Below are 12,332 nucleotides of genomic sequence, written 5' to 3'. Positions count from 1 at the left end.
TTTGCAAACAGTCTCTCTCCATCCTTCCTGTGCCCCCTTCAGGTACTGGCAGGCTGCTATTAGGTCTCCCTGGAGCCTTCTCTTCTCCAGGCTGAACACCCCCAGCTCCCTCAGCCTGTCCTCAGAGCAGAGCTGCTCCAACCCCCTGATCATTTTCATGGCCCTCCTCTAGACCCACTCCATCAGGTCCATGTCCTTCCTGTAGTGAGGGCGCCAACCTGTACACAGTACTCCAGCTGAGGTCTCACCAGAGCAAAGAGGCAGAATCACCTCTGTGGACAACTTGATCCAGCTGGGGATGTCCCTGCTGACTGCAGGGAGGTTGGACTGGATGACCATTGGAGGTCCCTTCTGGCCTGGACCATTCTATGACTCTAAGATGTTGAACTTAAAGCAGCAGCAGTGTGCTGTGTCCAGTTCTGGGCCCCTCAGTTTAGGAAGGACATTGAGACTCTTGAAGGTGTCCAGAGAAGGGCAGCAAAGCTGGGGAGAGGTCTGGAGCACAGCCCTGTGAGGAGAGGCTGAGGGAGCTGGGGTTGCTTAGCCTGGAGAAGAGGAGGCTCAGGGGAGACCTTCTTGCTCTCTGCAACTCCCTGAATGGAGGTTGTAGCCAGGTGGGGGTTGGTCTCTTCTGCCAGGCATCCAGCACCAGAACAAGAGGACACAGTCTCAAGCTGTGCCAGGGGAGGTTTAGGCTGGAGGTGAGGAGAAAGTTCTTCCCAGAGAGAGTTGTTGGCCATTGGGATGTGCTGCCCAGGGGGTGGTGGAGTCCCCATCCCTGGAGGTGTTCAAGAGGGGATTGGATGTGGCACTTGGTGCCACGGTTTAGTCAGGAGGTCTGTGGTGCCAGGTTGGACTTGCTGATCTTTGAGGTCTCTTCCACCCTTGGTGATTCTGTGATCCTGTGAAGGACTCCAGCCCAAGCCCAGCCAGGAAGGGGCTGATGCAGTTCACTGGGCTGGCTGCTTACACAACAGGGAGATAAACAGCCCTGGTTTCGCAAGCACAATCCAAATGCACTGCTGCTGGGGAATATGGAGAGCTGGCTTTCAACATCCAGACACATTCCTTTATATGGGCAAAACATTCCAGCACATTTTAATACTTTCCAGCCTGTTTTCCAGTTCTTTCCCCTGGAATTTCATGCAGACACAGGAGCCAGCTCTCTTCTGCCACCAGGTTTCATGAGTGCATGGAATGGGTTGGCTGGGAAGGGACCTTCAAGCTCAGCCAGTTCCAACCCCCCTGCCATGGGCAGGGACACCTCCCACCAGCCCAGGCTGCTCAAGGCCTCATCCAACCTGGCCTTGAACACCTCCAGGGAGGGGACAGCCACAGCCTCCCTGGGCAGCCTGTGCCAGTGTCTCCCCACCTTCACTCTCAAGAATTTCTTCCTCATCTCCAGTCTTAACCTCTCCCCTTCCAGCTCAAAGGCATGGCCCCTTGTCCTGTCACTCCAAGCCCTGGTCCAAAGTCCCTCCCCAGCTCTCAGAATTAGAGGAAAGGCTGCTGTAGGTTCAGGTGCTCCCTCCCCACCAAACTCCTCTAGACTGTAAAGATCATGGAATGGTTTGGGTTGGAAGAAACCTTCAAGATCATCCAGTTCCAATCCCACCACCATGGGCAGGGACATCTTCAACCAGACAAAGCTGCTCAGAGCCCTGTCTGGAACTCAGCCTGGAACACCTCTAGAAATTCTTTCCAGTGAGGGTGGGGAGACACTGGCATCAGGTTGCCCAGGGAGGCTGTGGCTGCCTCCTCCCTGGAGGTGTTGAAGGCCAGGTTGGATGAAGCCTTGAGCAACCTGGGCTGGTGGGAGGTGGAAGGGACCTTCAAGATCACCCAGTTCTAACCCCACCACCCTGGGGCAGGGACACCTCCCACCAGCCCAGGCTGCTCAGGGCCTCGTCCAACCTGGCCTGGATCTCAAAGAAATTCAGCTTTCCTCCACTTCCCCTCTCAGCAGCACCTACCACAGCTCCCCAGCCCTTCTCACAGCTGACCTGCCCATGATCCAGACATGTCTGCTCTCACTCCAAGTGGACTGAAGCCACTCACACTCTCCCCTGCTGCGAACAAGCTCAAGGCTTGCAGGAATCCTCCTCCCTCCCTCCCTCCCCACCCCTCCCAGAGCCAGGCTGCCATCCTCCTCTGGGGTTTTCCTCCTTAAATGTTATTTCTTCTCCTTCCAGTTAGGCAGAACACACTGGGAAGAAACATTGTCACTGCAATTAACTGGGCAAGTCCTTCCAATTAGGCCTTTGTGTGCTTCTTATTCACAAGGCATCAGCCCTGCTGTGGCTTTGAATGGGTACCAAAGTGGGCTGCTCCCTGTGGTGAGGAGGGATGTTTGCTTTGAGCTTCATTCCTCTCTTCTTGAAGACACACAGGGAGCAGCCAGACAGCAACAGCTCGCAGGGATCCTGCCCCCAGCTGCAGTGCAACTGGCGTCTGTGCAGGGGTGGGGTGGGAGATCCCCCGAACCCACCCCCCCACCCCCCAGAGCATCAGAAGCTGAAACCTCCCTGGCTCCCAGAGGCTTGGTCTCCAACACTGCCAAACACAGAGACCACAGCAGATGCAGCCACGCTGAGGCAGCCTGGAGAGCACTCAGCCAACAGCCACCTCCAGCCCCAAAGCTGTGCCCCATCCTCTTTAACATCTTCATTGATGATATGGATGAGGGCATTGAGTCAGTCATCAGCAAGTTTGCAGGTGACACCAAGCTGGGAGCAGATGTTGGGCAGTTAGAGGCCAGAAGGGCTCTGCACCGGGACCTCGACCGACTGCACAGATGGGCAGAGGCCAACAGGATGGCATTCAACAAGTCCAAGTGCCAGGGGCTGCACTTTGGCCACAGCAACCCCAGGCAGAGCTACAGGCTGGGGTCAGAGTGGCTGAGAGCTGCCAAACAGAGAGGGACCTGGGGGTGCTGATTGCCAGCTGCCTAAACATGAGCCAGCAGTGTGCCCAGGGGGCCAAGAAGGCCAAGGGCATCCTGGCCTGCATCAGGAACAGTGTGGCCAGCAGGAGCAGGGAGGTCATTGTGCCCCTGGACTCTGCATTGGTTAGGCCACAGCTTGAGTCCTGTGTCCAGTTCTGGGCCCCTCAGTTTAGGAAGGACATTGAGAGACTTGAAGGTGTCCAGAGAAGGGCAACAAGGCTGGGGAGAGGCCTTGAGCACAGCCCTGTGAGGAGAGGCTGAGGGAGCTGGGGTTGTTTAGCCTGGAGAAGAGAAGGATCAGAGGTGACCTCATTGCCCTCTACAACTACCTGAAGGGTGGTTGTAGCCAGGAAGGGGTTGGTCTCTTCTGCCAGGCAACCAGCACCAGAACAAGAGGACACAGTCTCAAGCTGTGCCAGGGGAGGTTTAGACTTGAAGTGAGGAGAAAGTTCTTCACTGAGCGAGTCGTTCGTCACTGGGATGTGCTGCCCAGGGAGGTGGTGGAGTCCCCATCCCTGGAGGTGTTCAAGGGGAGATTGGATGTGGCACTTGGTGCCATGGTCTAGTTGTGAGGTCTGTTGGGACAGGTTGGACTTGGTGATCCTTGGGGTCTCTTCCAACCTTAGTTATACTGTGAATGCTAGGGCAGCACTCCCAAAGCCTGGAGGGGAAATGCTTCCAGGAACCTCCGAGCGGTTGTTTACGCCTCTAGATCTGCAGTCAGGTCATTAAAAGGGCTTCTGACTGCACATGCACTCATGTTCAGGTTGCACCTGATGATCCTTCAAGATCTTTTCAACCTGAATGATGCTGTAAGGCAGACTTCCAGTACCTGAAGGAAGCTACAGGAAAGCTGGGAATGGACTTTTGGCAAGGGCTGGTCCTGTCGCTACAGGCTGAGGGGCAGTGGCTGTGAGCTGGAAGAGGGCAGACTGAGACTGGAGGTGAGGAAGAAATTCCTTACAGTAGAGTGGGCAGACACTGGCACAGGCTGCCCAGGGAGGCTGTGGCTGCCTCCTTCCAGGAGGTGTTCAAGGCCAGGTTGGATGAGGCCTTAAGCACCTCGGGCAGGTGGGAGGTGTCCCTGCCCATGGCAGGGGGGTTGGAACTGGATGAGCTTGAAGGTCCCTTCCAACCCAAACCCTTCTTGTGATTCTACAATGCTGCCTTCAATCAACCCAGAACAGCCAAGTCCTATAAATATCCAAGCAAGCCATCTAAGGTAGACACCTTCCAGGAACTGCAGTGTTCTAACAAAAGACTTCACTACCATTAGAGGGAAGGGAGGGGGAAAGAAGACACCAGCAGCAGCAGCAGCAGCTTTAAGCTCAGCTCCTGCAGCAGAGTCACTGTATCACAGTATCACCAATGTTGGAAAAGACCTCAAAGATCATGGAGTCCAACCTGGCACCACAGACCTCATGACTAGACCATGGCACCAAGTGCCACATCCAATCCCCTCTTGAACACCTCCAGGGATGGTGACTCCACCACCTCCCTGGGCAGCACATCCCAATGACGAACGACTCTCTCAGGGAAGAACTTTCTCCTCACCTCCAGCCTAAACTTCCCCTGGCACAGCTTGAGACTGTGTCCTCTTGTGCTGGTGCTGCTTGCCTGGGAGAAGAGACCAACCCCCCCCGGCTACAACCTCCCTTCAGGGAGTTGGAGAGAGCAATGAGGTCTCCCCTGAGCCTCCTCTTCTCCAGGCTAAGCAACCCCAGCTCCCTCAGCCTCTCCTCACAGGGCTGTGCTCAAGGCCTCTCCCCAGCCTTGTTGCCCTTCTCTGGACACCTTCAAGTGTCTCAATGTCCTTCTTAAACTGAGGGGCCCAGAACTGGACACAATACTCAAGGTGTGGCCTAACCAATGCAGAGTACAGGGGCACAAGGACTTCCCTGCTCCTGCTGGCCACACTGTTCCTGATGCAGGCCAGGATGCCATTGGCCTTCTTGACCACCTGGGCACACTGCTGGCTCATGTTCAGGCAGCTGTCAATCAGCACCCTCAGGTCCCTCTCTTGTTTGGCAGCTCTCAGCCACTCTGACCCCAGCCTGTAGCTCTGCATGGGGTTGCTGTGGCCAAAGTGCAGCCCCTGGCACTTGGACTTTTTGAATGCCATCCTGTTGGCCTCTGCCCATCTGTCCAGTCGGTCGAGGTCCCTCTGCAGAGCCCTTCTGGCCTCTAACTGACCAACATCTGCTCCCAGCTTGGTGTCATCTGCAAACTTCCTGATGACTGACTCAATGCCCTCATCCAGATCATCAATGAAGATGTTAAAGAGGATGGGGCCCAGCACTGATCCCTGGGGCACACCACTGGTGCCTGGCTGCCAGCTGGCTGTGGCACCATTCACCACCACTCTCTGGGCTCAGCCTCCAGCCAGTTCCTAACCCAGCTCAGAGTGCTGCTGTCCAAGCCATGAGCTGACAGCTTAGACAGCAATTTGCTATGGGGAATGGTGTCAAAGGCCTTGCTGCAGTCCAGGCAGACCACATCCACAGCCTGCCCCACATCCACCAGGCAGTCACCTGATCATAGAAGGAGATCAGGTTGGAGAGGCAGGACCTGCCCTTCCTAAATCCATGCTGGCTGGGCCTGAGCCCTTGGCCATCCTTCAGGTGCAGTTATTGCCCCCAGGATAATCTGCTCCATCACTTTCCTTGGCACTGAGGTCAGGCTGCCAGGCCTGGAGTTTCCAGGTTCCTCCTTCCAGCCCTTCTTGTGGATGGGGACCACATTGGCAGCTTCCAGTCATCTGGGACCTCTCCAGTGAGCCAGGACTGGAGGAAAATGATGGAGTCCACACATGGGTAAATGCCAGCCTGAAATCTTTCCCTACAGGGAGTTGGGGATTTTTCCCCCCCCTCTTTCTCTCCTCTCTTTCCCTGTTGCATTGGCTGCTCTCTTTTCCCCCTCAGCAATAAGGGTTTGTGGGGTGGTTTTTTCAGCCATGCTAATAGCCACATACTGTAAAAACAAAGTCTTGTTTACATTCTCCCTGCCAGGCCAATACTGTACAAAGGCCTTGGGGGTTTTTTTGCCTCCCTTTTCTTTTTAATTATTATTATTAGCATTTTTTTCCCCTGCCTTAAAACATTGAGAAGTCACAGGAGCAGGAGGCTGCTCAGCCAGGGCTTTCTCAAGGTGCATTTCTGTTATGGAAACAACTCCCTCCTCGGCGGAGGCTTGTTTGCAGTAGAACCAAGCCCTGCCAGACCTTCACCTCTCCCTGTTAATGGATGACAGGCAAACAGGGCCCTGCAAAACACAGGGCCTGGAACAAATGATGTTGTGAAGGAGTGAAGCCACCCACGTGATGTTGCCATAAAACACAGCCTGGGAGAGAAAGGCCTCGAGTGACACCAACACAGCGGCTGGGGGGTGGGCTGGGGCATGGCACGGACTGCAGGGAGGCAAACAGAGACCTTTGCCCTCTATAAATGCAGAGGGGTGAAGCAGTAAGCTTTTTATTAGCCTGCTGGTGCTGTGCCATTTCTGATACCTCACCTCACCTGTGATACAGCTTCTCAGCTGGCCAAGAAGCATGGCCACTGGATCGTCTCCAGCGCAAGGAGCAATGGATGCAAGCTGCAGCACAGGAGGTTCCACCTCTCAACAAGGGGGAACTTCTTTACCCTAAGGGTCCCAGAGCACTGGAGCAGGCTCCCCAGAGAGGTTGTGAAGCCTCCTTCTCTGGAGACTTTCAAGGCCTGTCTGGATGTGTTCCTCTGTGACCTGTGCTGGATTCTATGCTCCTGCTCTGGCAGGGGGGTTGGACTCCATGATCTCTTTGGGTTCCTTCCATCCCCTGACATCCTGTGAGCCTGTGACACACAGCTGAGCACAGGCTGTTTAATCACCACCTCTAAACACTCCTCTCAACCCAGCAGATCCAGAGAGGGGATTCTGCCACTTTGCTCTGCTCTGGTGAGACCTCACCTGAAGTACTGTGTACAGGTCTGGAGCCCTCACTACAGGAAGGACATGGATCTGATGGAGCAGGTCCAGAGGAGGGCCAGGAAAATGCTCAGGGGGTTGGAGCAGCTCTGCTGTAAGGGCAGGCTGAGGGAGCTGGGGGTGTTCAGCCTGGAGAAGAGAAGGCTCCAGAGAGACCTACTAGCAGCCTGCCAGTACCTGAAGGGGGCACAGGAAGGATGGAGAGAGACTGTTTGCAAAGGCCTGCAGGGACAGGACCAGGGCCAATGGCTTCAAACCAGAGCAGAGCAGATTGAGATTGGATGCTAGGAACAAGTTCTGAGCCATGAGGGTGGTGGAACACTGACACAGGTTGCCCAGGGAGGTGGTTGAGGCTCCATCCCTGGAGATATTCAAGGTCAGGCTCAACAAAGCTCTGGACAGCCTGATCTAATTGGGGATGTCCCTGCTGAGTGCAGAGGATTGGAGCAGATGACCTTCAGAATCACAGAATCAACAAGGTTGGAAAAGACCTCAAAGATCATCAAGTCCAACCTGTCACCCAAGACCTCATGACTAGCAGACCATGGCACCAAGTGCCATGTCCTTTGGAAGTCCCTTCCAACCCAAACCATTCTATGATGCTACATATTTCTCTCACCCCACCCCCTATTTGTGCCTCCTGAAATCTCTTCACCATTCAGGCCAAGTCACTCATTCAGAAGCCCTGATTGCTGTACAAACCCCACAGAGCTCTCCTCACCACTGCTCCAAAACTGACATTTGATTTTAAAAGCTATCAGCAAAGAAGCTTCAGTGAGCCAGCAGCACAGGGCAGCCCTGCTATAAAGAGGAGCAGGGCCTACAAAATAAATCAGGGAGGGGGTTAATGATGTAAATAACTCCAGGGCTTGCACACATCAGCACAGGCAGGGGAGAAGCTAACAGCATTACCCCTCAGGTATGCAACCCAGCAGGCTCCTGTGCTGCTTGAAGGAAAGGACAAGGCTTTTAGTCCTGAAGGGAGCAGCCTCCTGAGAAGCTCTCTACATCTATTTTTTTCCCCAACAGGAAAGTGTGAAAAGGTAGAGAGTGGAATCTTCCTGGGGAAGCTCCAGCTTCTGCTTCTCATCCATATTTAACTCCAGCCTTCTATTTTGTTAAGAAGGCAGCTAAAAAAAGGCTGCAAAACTCCTGATCCACAGGAAGGAAGCAAACCAGCCTTGTGGGGGAAGTCCTCATGCAGAGGCTGACGTGCATCCCAGCACCTCTGAGACTCCAGCTCAGCTCCTGGCAGCGACAGCCCTGAGCGGCAGGCAGCGTGTGCCCAACGCTCCCCCAGCTTCCCCTCGTCTCCTGTTGCAAAAGCAGCAGCACTGCATGCAGAAAAGGCTCATGGCTGCTAAATCCAAGGCTGGGTTAGTGGCACTGAACAGCTACTGTTAATTTAGAGGTGGCATTGTTGTTTCCTTCGTGGAAGCCTAAAAGCATCGTGGAATAGTTCTGGCTGGAGGGAAACTTTCAGCTCATCAACTCCAACCTTTAACCCAGCACTGCCAGGGCACCACCAAGCCATGGCCCTCAGCACCACAGCTGCACAGCTTTGAAGCCCCTCCAGGGATGGGGCAGCCTGGGCCAGGCCTTCACAATGTTTTGGAGAAGAAATTGCACCTCATATCCAACCTAAACCTTCCCTGGGGCAACTTGAGGCCATCTCCTCTTGTCCTAGTGCTTGTTACTTGGGAGAAGCTACAGACTGCCACCTGGCTCCAGCTCCATTCAAGTAGTTGTAGAGAGCCAGAAGATCTCTCCCTTAACCTTCTCCACCCTAAACACCCCCAGCTCTCTCAGCTGCTCCTCACCAGCCCTGTTCTCTACAGCCTTCCCCAGCTTCATTGCCCTTCTCTGGATACACTCCAGCACCTCAATGTTCTTCTTGTGCCAAACAGCCCAAAACTGAACCTAGGATTTGAGGTGTGGCCTCACCAACATTCACCACAGAAGGACAATCACTGCTCTTGCTCTCCTGCCACACCATTGCTGACCCAGGCCAGGATGCTGTTAGCTTTGCTGACCACTTGGGCACACTGCTGGCCTGTGTTAGCACAACACTCAGTTCCTGACATCAAATAGAACTTTCACCCAGCAGACACCCAGCTGGCAGCAGCAGTGTCCTGACAGCCTGCTCCCTGCACTAAGGTGGGCTGTGGGATGCCAGCCATGTCACTTGGCAGCATCCACTTCCCTCTGCAGCTGGAGAGGAAGGAAACTCAGCACTTGCAGCTTCCTGAACACAGCTGGCTCCTGCAAATTTAATGCTTACCCAGTGTTTAGAGCTGGTAAAAGCAAAGTCTAGTGAAAACTATCCATGCTGACAGCCCCCCCCCAGCTGCTGTCAGAGCAGTACCTTGGCAGAGCTCTCCCCGTTCCTCTGGTACCGGTTACGCTCCTGGATTCTCTCCGCGGTCTCCTGGGCGATCTGACAAGCGGCATCGTACAGCGAGAGCCTGCGGGGGAAGGAGAACCCGGAGCTGAGCCCCAGCACCACCCGGCCGGACCCCCTCGGCCCTTAGCGCCGCGCTTCGGCCTCGCTCTGTGGGGAAGCTGCCTGCGCTCGCCCGCAGCAGGTGCAGAAGCCACCACTGCAGTAAACACCCCTTCTTAAATTGAACGAAAAGAAGCTTTTGGGGGCAAAATGCGTTCTGTAGGGAAAGGCACCCCCTTTCCTGAGCGGCGGGCGGGCTGGGAGTGCACAGCCCGGGACCCTGTCCCAACCGACCCCGGCTCCGCCGCTCGCAGCCCTCCGGCTCGGTGGATCTCTCCAGCCAGCGCTGCTCGCCTCCACTGCGGCACCGACAGTTCCGCGCCCCGCCAGACCCGGGGCGGCTCGGCCCAACAGGCCGTCCGGTTGCGAGCAGCGGCAGCGCAGCCATCCCGGAGAGCTGGACCAGGCGCCGCCGGCCCGGCACTCACCAGGGGTCCGGAGCCATCGCCGCCGCCGGCCGGAAGAACCCTGCGCTTCCGCCCCTCAGCTGGGGACGGCGGCCGCCGAGGGCCAAACCGCGCCGTGCGCAGCCGCCCGACGAGGTGCGCGGAACTGGACGCGGGACGGGGTCGGGTTACGGAGATTTAAATCCCTATCCAAGCTGCTGCCCGCAGCCCTCGGGCACCTCCGCACGCCGCCAGGGGCTGTCCCCCTCGGGCGGGGCTGCTCCAGCCCCACGGCCTCTTCTCCCTGGTCCTGCCTTTGCCTTCCCCACCGCCGCTGCCCCTTCACTCCGAACCTTCAGCCCCACGTCCTGTCTGCAGGTGACAGTCACCGTCTCCCCCTGCTCTCTCCTGCCCACACCAATGTCCCTGTGTCCCTCATCACTGTGCCACTCGTCCCTGCCCTCTTCATCCTTAATCCACTCATCCCTGTGCTCTTTGTCCCAGTCCTACTCAACTCTATCTTCATCATCTCCATCCCACTTACTCCTGTTGTGCCTCCTGTCTCACTCATCCCTGTTCCCTTCATCCCCATCCCACTCATCTCTATCCTGTTAACCTCCAACCCCTTCATCTTCATCTCCATCCTGTTCATCCCTGTCCCTCTCATCCCTGTGCCCCTCGTCCCTGCCCCCCTGCAGCAGCAGCAGCAGCAGGCAGAGGCAGGCTGCCAGGAAGCTGAGTGATGCTGGGTATTGACACTGTCAATATTTTGGCTCTGAAGGGCTCTGCAGGCCTTTGCTTTTACAACAGCCTCTGTCCAAGCCCAAAGAGCCTTTCCCACTCCTGCTCCACCAGGATTTGGCCTCTCCTCTGTTCTTTGGGTGTGTCTGGTGACGCAAATCAGTGCAGCTACGAGCAGGTGCCCAAAAAGCAGCGGCAGGGCGCTGATAGTGATGGTTTATTGCCCTCATAACACGGCCCTCATAACAAGCACATCCTCATCAGCAGGTTTACAGGTGGTTGCAACACCCATCGTGCTCCTGGAGAGCACTTCACTCCAACTGCAACATCTGTTGTGCTCCTGATGAATGCTGGAACCCAGCTGCAACAGCTGCCGTGCTCCTGGTGACCATTTGGACCCAACCACAACACCCTTTGTGCTCCTGCCAAACACTTGGACCCAACAGTGATGCCCCTTGGCTGGGTCTGGGGTGGCTTTTGAGCAAAGAGCAAGAGGAGCCACACTTGTAAGGAGGAGCAAGTGCAGTTGGAGCAAAGCCACCCCCAAGGCTGGTTTGGGGAGGTGATGAGCACCCTCAGACACCACTTCATGTCACAACTACCCCCAGAGCAGCTGGGTAGGGCATTAAGACATGCAGGGACGCATCCTGTTCCTGCTGCAGGGCAATTTGTGGCAGAGGGGCTGAGACACATTCTCTTGAAACAAGTACTCAGGACAGAGGAGCACCCACATGCCAGAAGTGTCCTGGGAACAACATAAAGCAGTGTGGGCCAGCTCAGGGAGCTCTGCTGACCCTGGCAGCCCCCAGTGCAGGCTCCATCCCGAGGGTGAGAGCTCTTCTCACCAGCCCTCTTGGCACGTGCCAGCCGGGCTGGCTCCTCTCGTGGGCATGAAACATTGATGACCTTCAGCTGCGTGGCTCATCCAGAGGCCAGGCAGGCTCTGCATATTTCATACTTGGGCCATTAAAAAGGCATGAAGCAAGGATCCATTTGAGGCCATCCCTAATTCACTGCCTTCTCCCAGCGCAGAGCGTCTGACATGGAGCAGGTCAGCAGCTGGAGGGGCTGCAGGAGGATTCAGAGGTGGTTTGGTCTGGCAGGGAGAGGCATCCACTGGCCTAGAAAAAGCCAGCCAGGAGAAGGCACCCAACAAGGTCCTGGGGAAAGGCAGCAGCGCCCTGGGCAAAAGGGGTTTAGCTGCAGAGAGAATAAATGACCCCTCAGCACTGGGGACCAGAGTGGAGTGTGGGGTGGGGATCCCCAGGAGTGGAGATGAGGGTCGTCATCTACACCTTTGGATGAGGTGTGTGGAGCTGAGACACTCATGGAGCTCCCAGAAAGGTTCTGGGTGTAGAGCAGGAGGCTCCCCCTGGGAACCAGCCCCTTGGCTCCCTCCTATCCAGGTGGGGCCCTCCCTGGCGCTGCCCCTCACCCTCACTTCCTCTGGGTCCCAACTTGCCAGGAGCAAAGGGAGGAGAGGGACAACAGGAGAGTTGTGCTGCTCCTGCCAGATTTTGGCACATGGTGGAGGAGGTGCTTCATCTAGAATGGAGAGGGTCTGCAGAGAGACCACTCTTGCTTGGGAAATGCCCTCAGACCACTGGTGCCTGGGGATGCTCAGGGATGCTCTGCAGGTGCAGGCAGGGAGGCAAGGCAGGGATGACCCACAGCTCAGGCACTAAAACATGTTTTTGAAGGAAAAAACCCCAATCTTTTAACTCTTTCCCATGCCTCTCAAAATGCTCACTTCTGAGTGCAGCCTGAACTGTGAGCTCTCCAGGTAGTGATGCTGGAT

At 55.9% G+C, this 12,332-nt stretch overlaps 1 protein-coding gene across 1 annotated transcript in view; it reads right to left on the bottom strand.

The window, feature by feature from the left end:
* STX8 (syntaxin 8) overlaps positions 1–9,884 on the bottom strand; it is a 176,658-nt gene extending 166,774 nt beyond the window's left edge. The window contains exons 1-2 of the mRNA XM_054170935.1: positions 9,836–9,884; positions 9,270–9,369 (exon numbers count right to left, since the gene is read on the bottom strand). Of these exons, the coding sequence (XP_054026910.1) occupies positions 9,270–9,369; positions 9,836–9,852 (117 nt within the window). The 5' untranslated portion in view covers positions 9,853–9,884. The remainder of the gene's footprint in view (positions 1–9,269; positions 9,370–9,835) is intronic.
* Between the last annotated feature and the right edge of the window lie 2,448 nt (positions 9,885–12,332).

Source organism: Dryobates pubescens, chromosome 20 (genome assembly GCF_014839835.1).
Source record: "Dryobates pubescens isolate bDryPub1 chromosome 20, bDryPub1.pri, whole genome shotgun sequence".
Classification (NCBI taxonomy): Eukaryota; Metazoa; Chordata; class Aves; order Piciformes; family Picidae; genus Dryobates; species Dryobates pubescens.
This window is presented reverse-complemented; position numbering and strand designations above follow the sequence as displayed.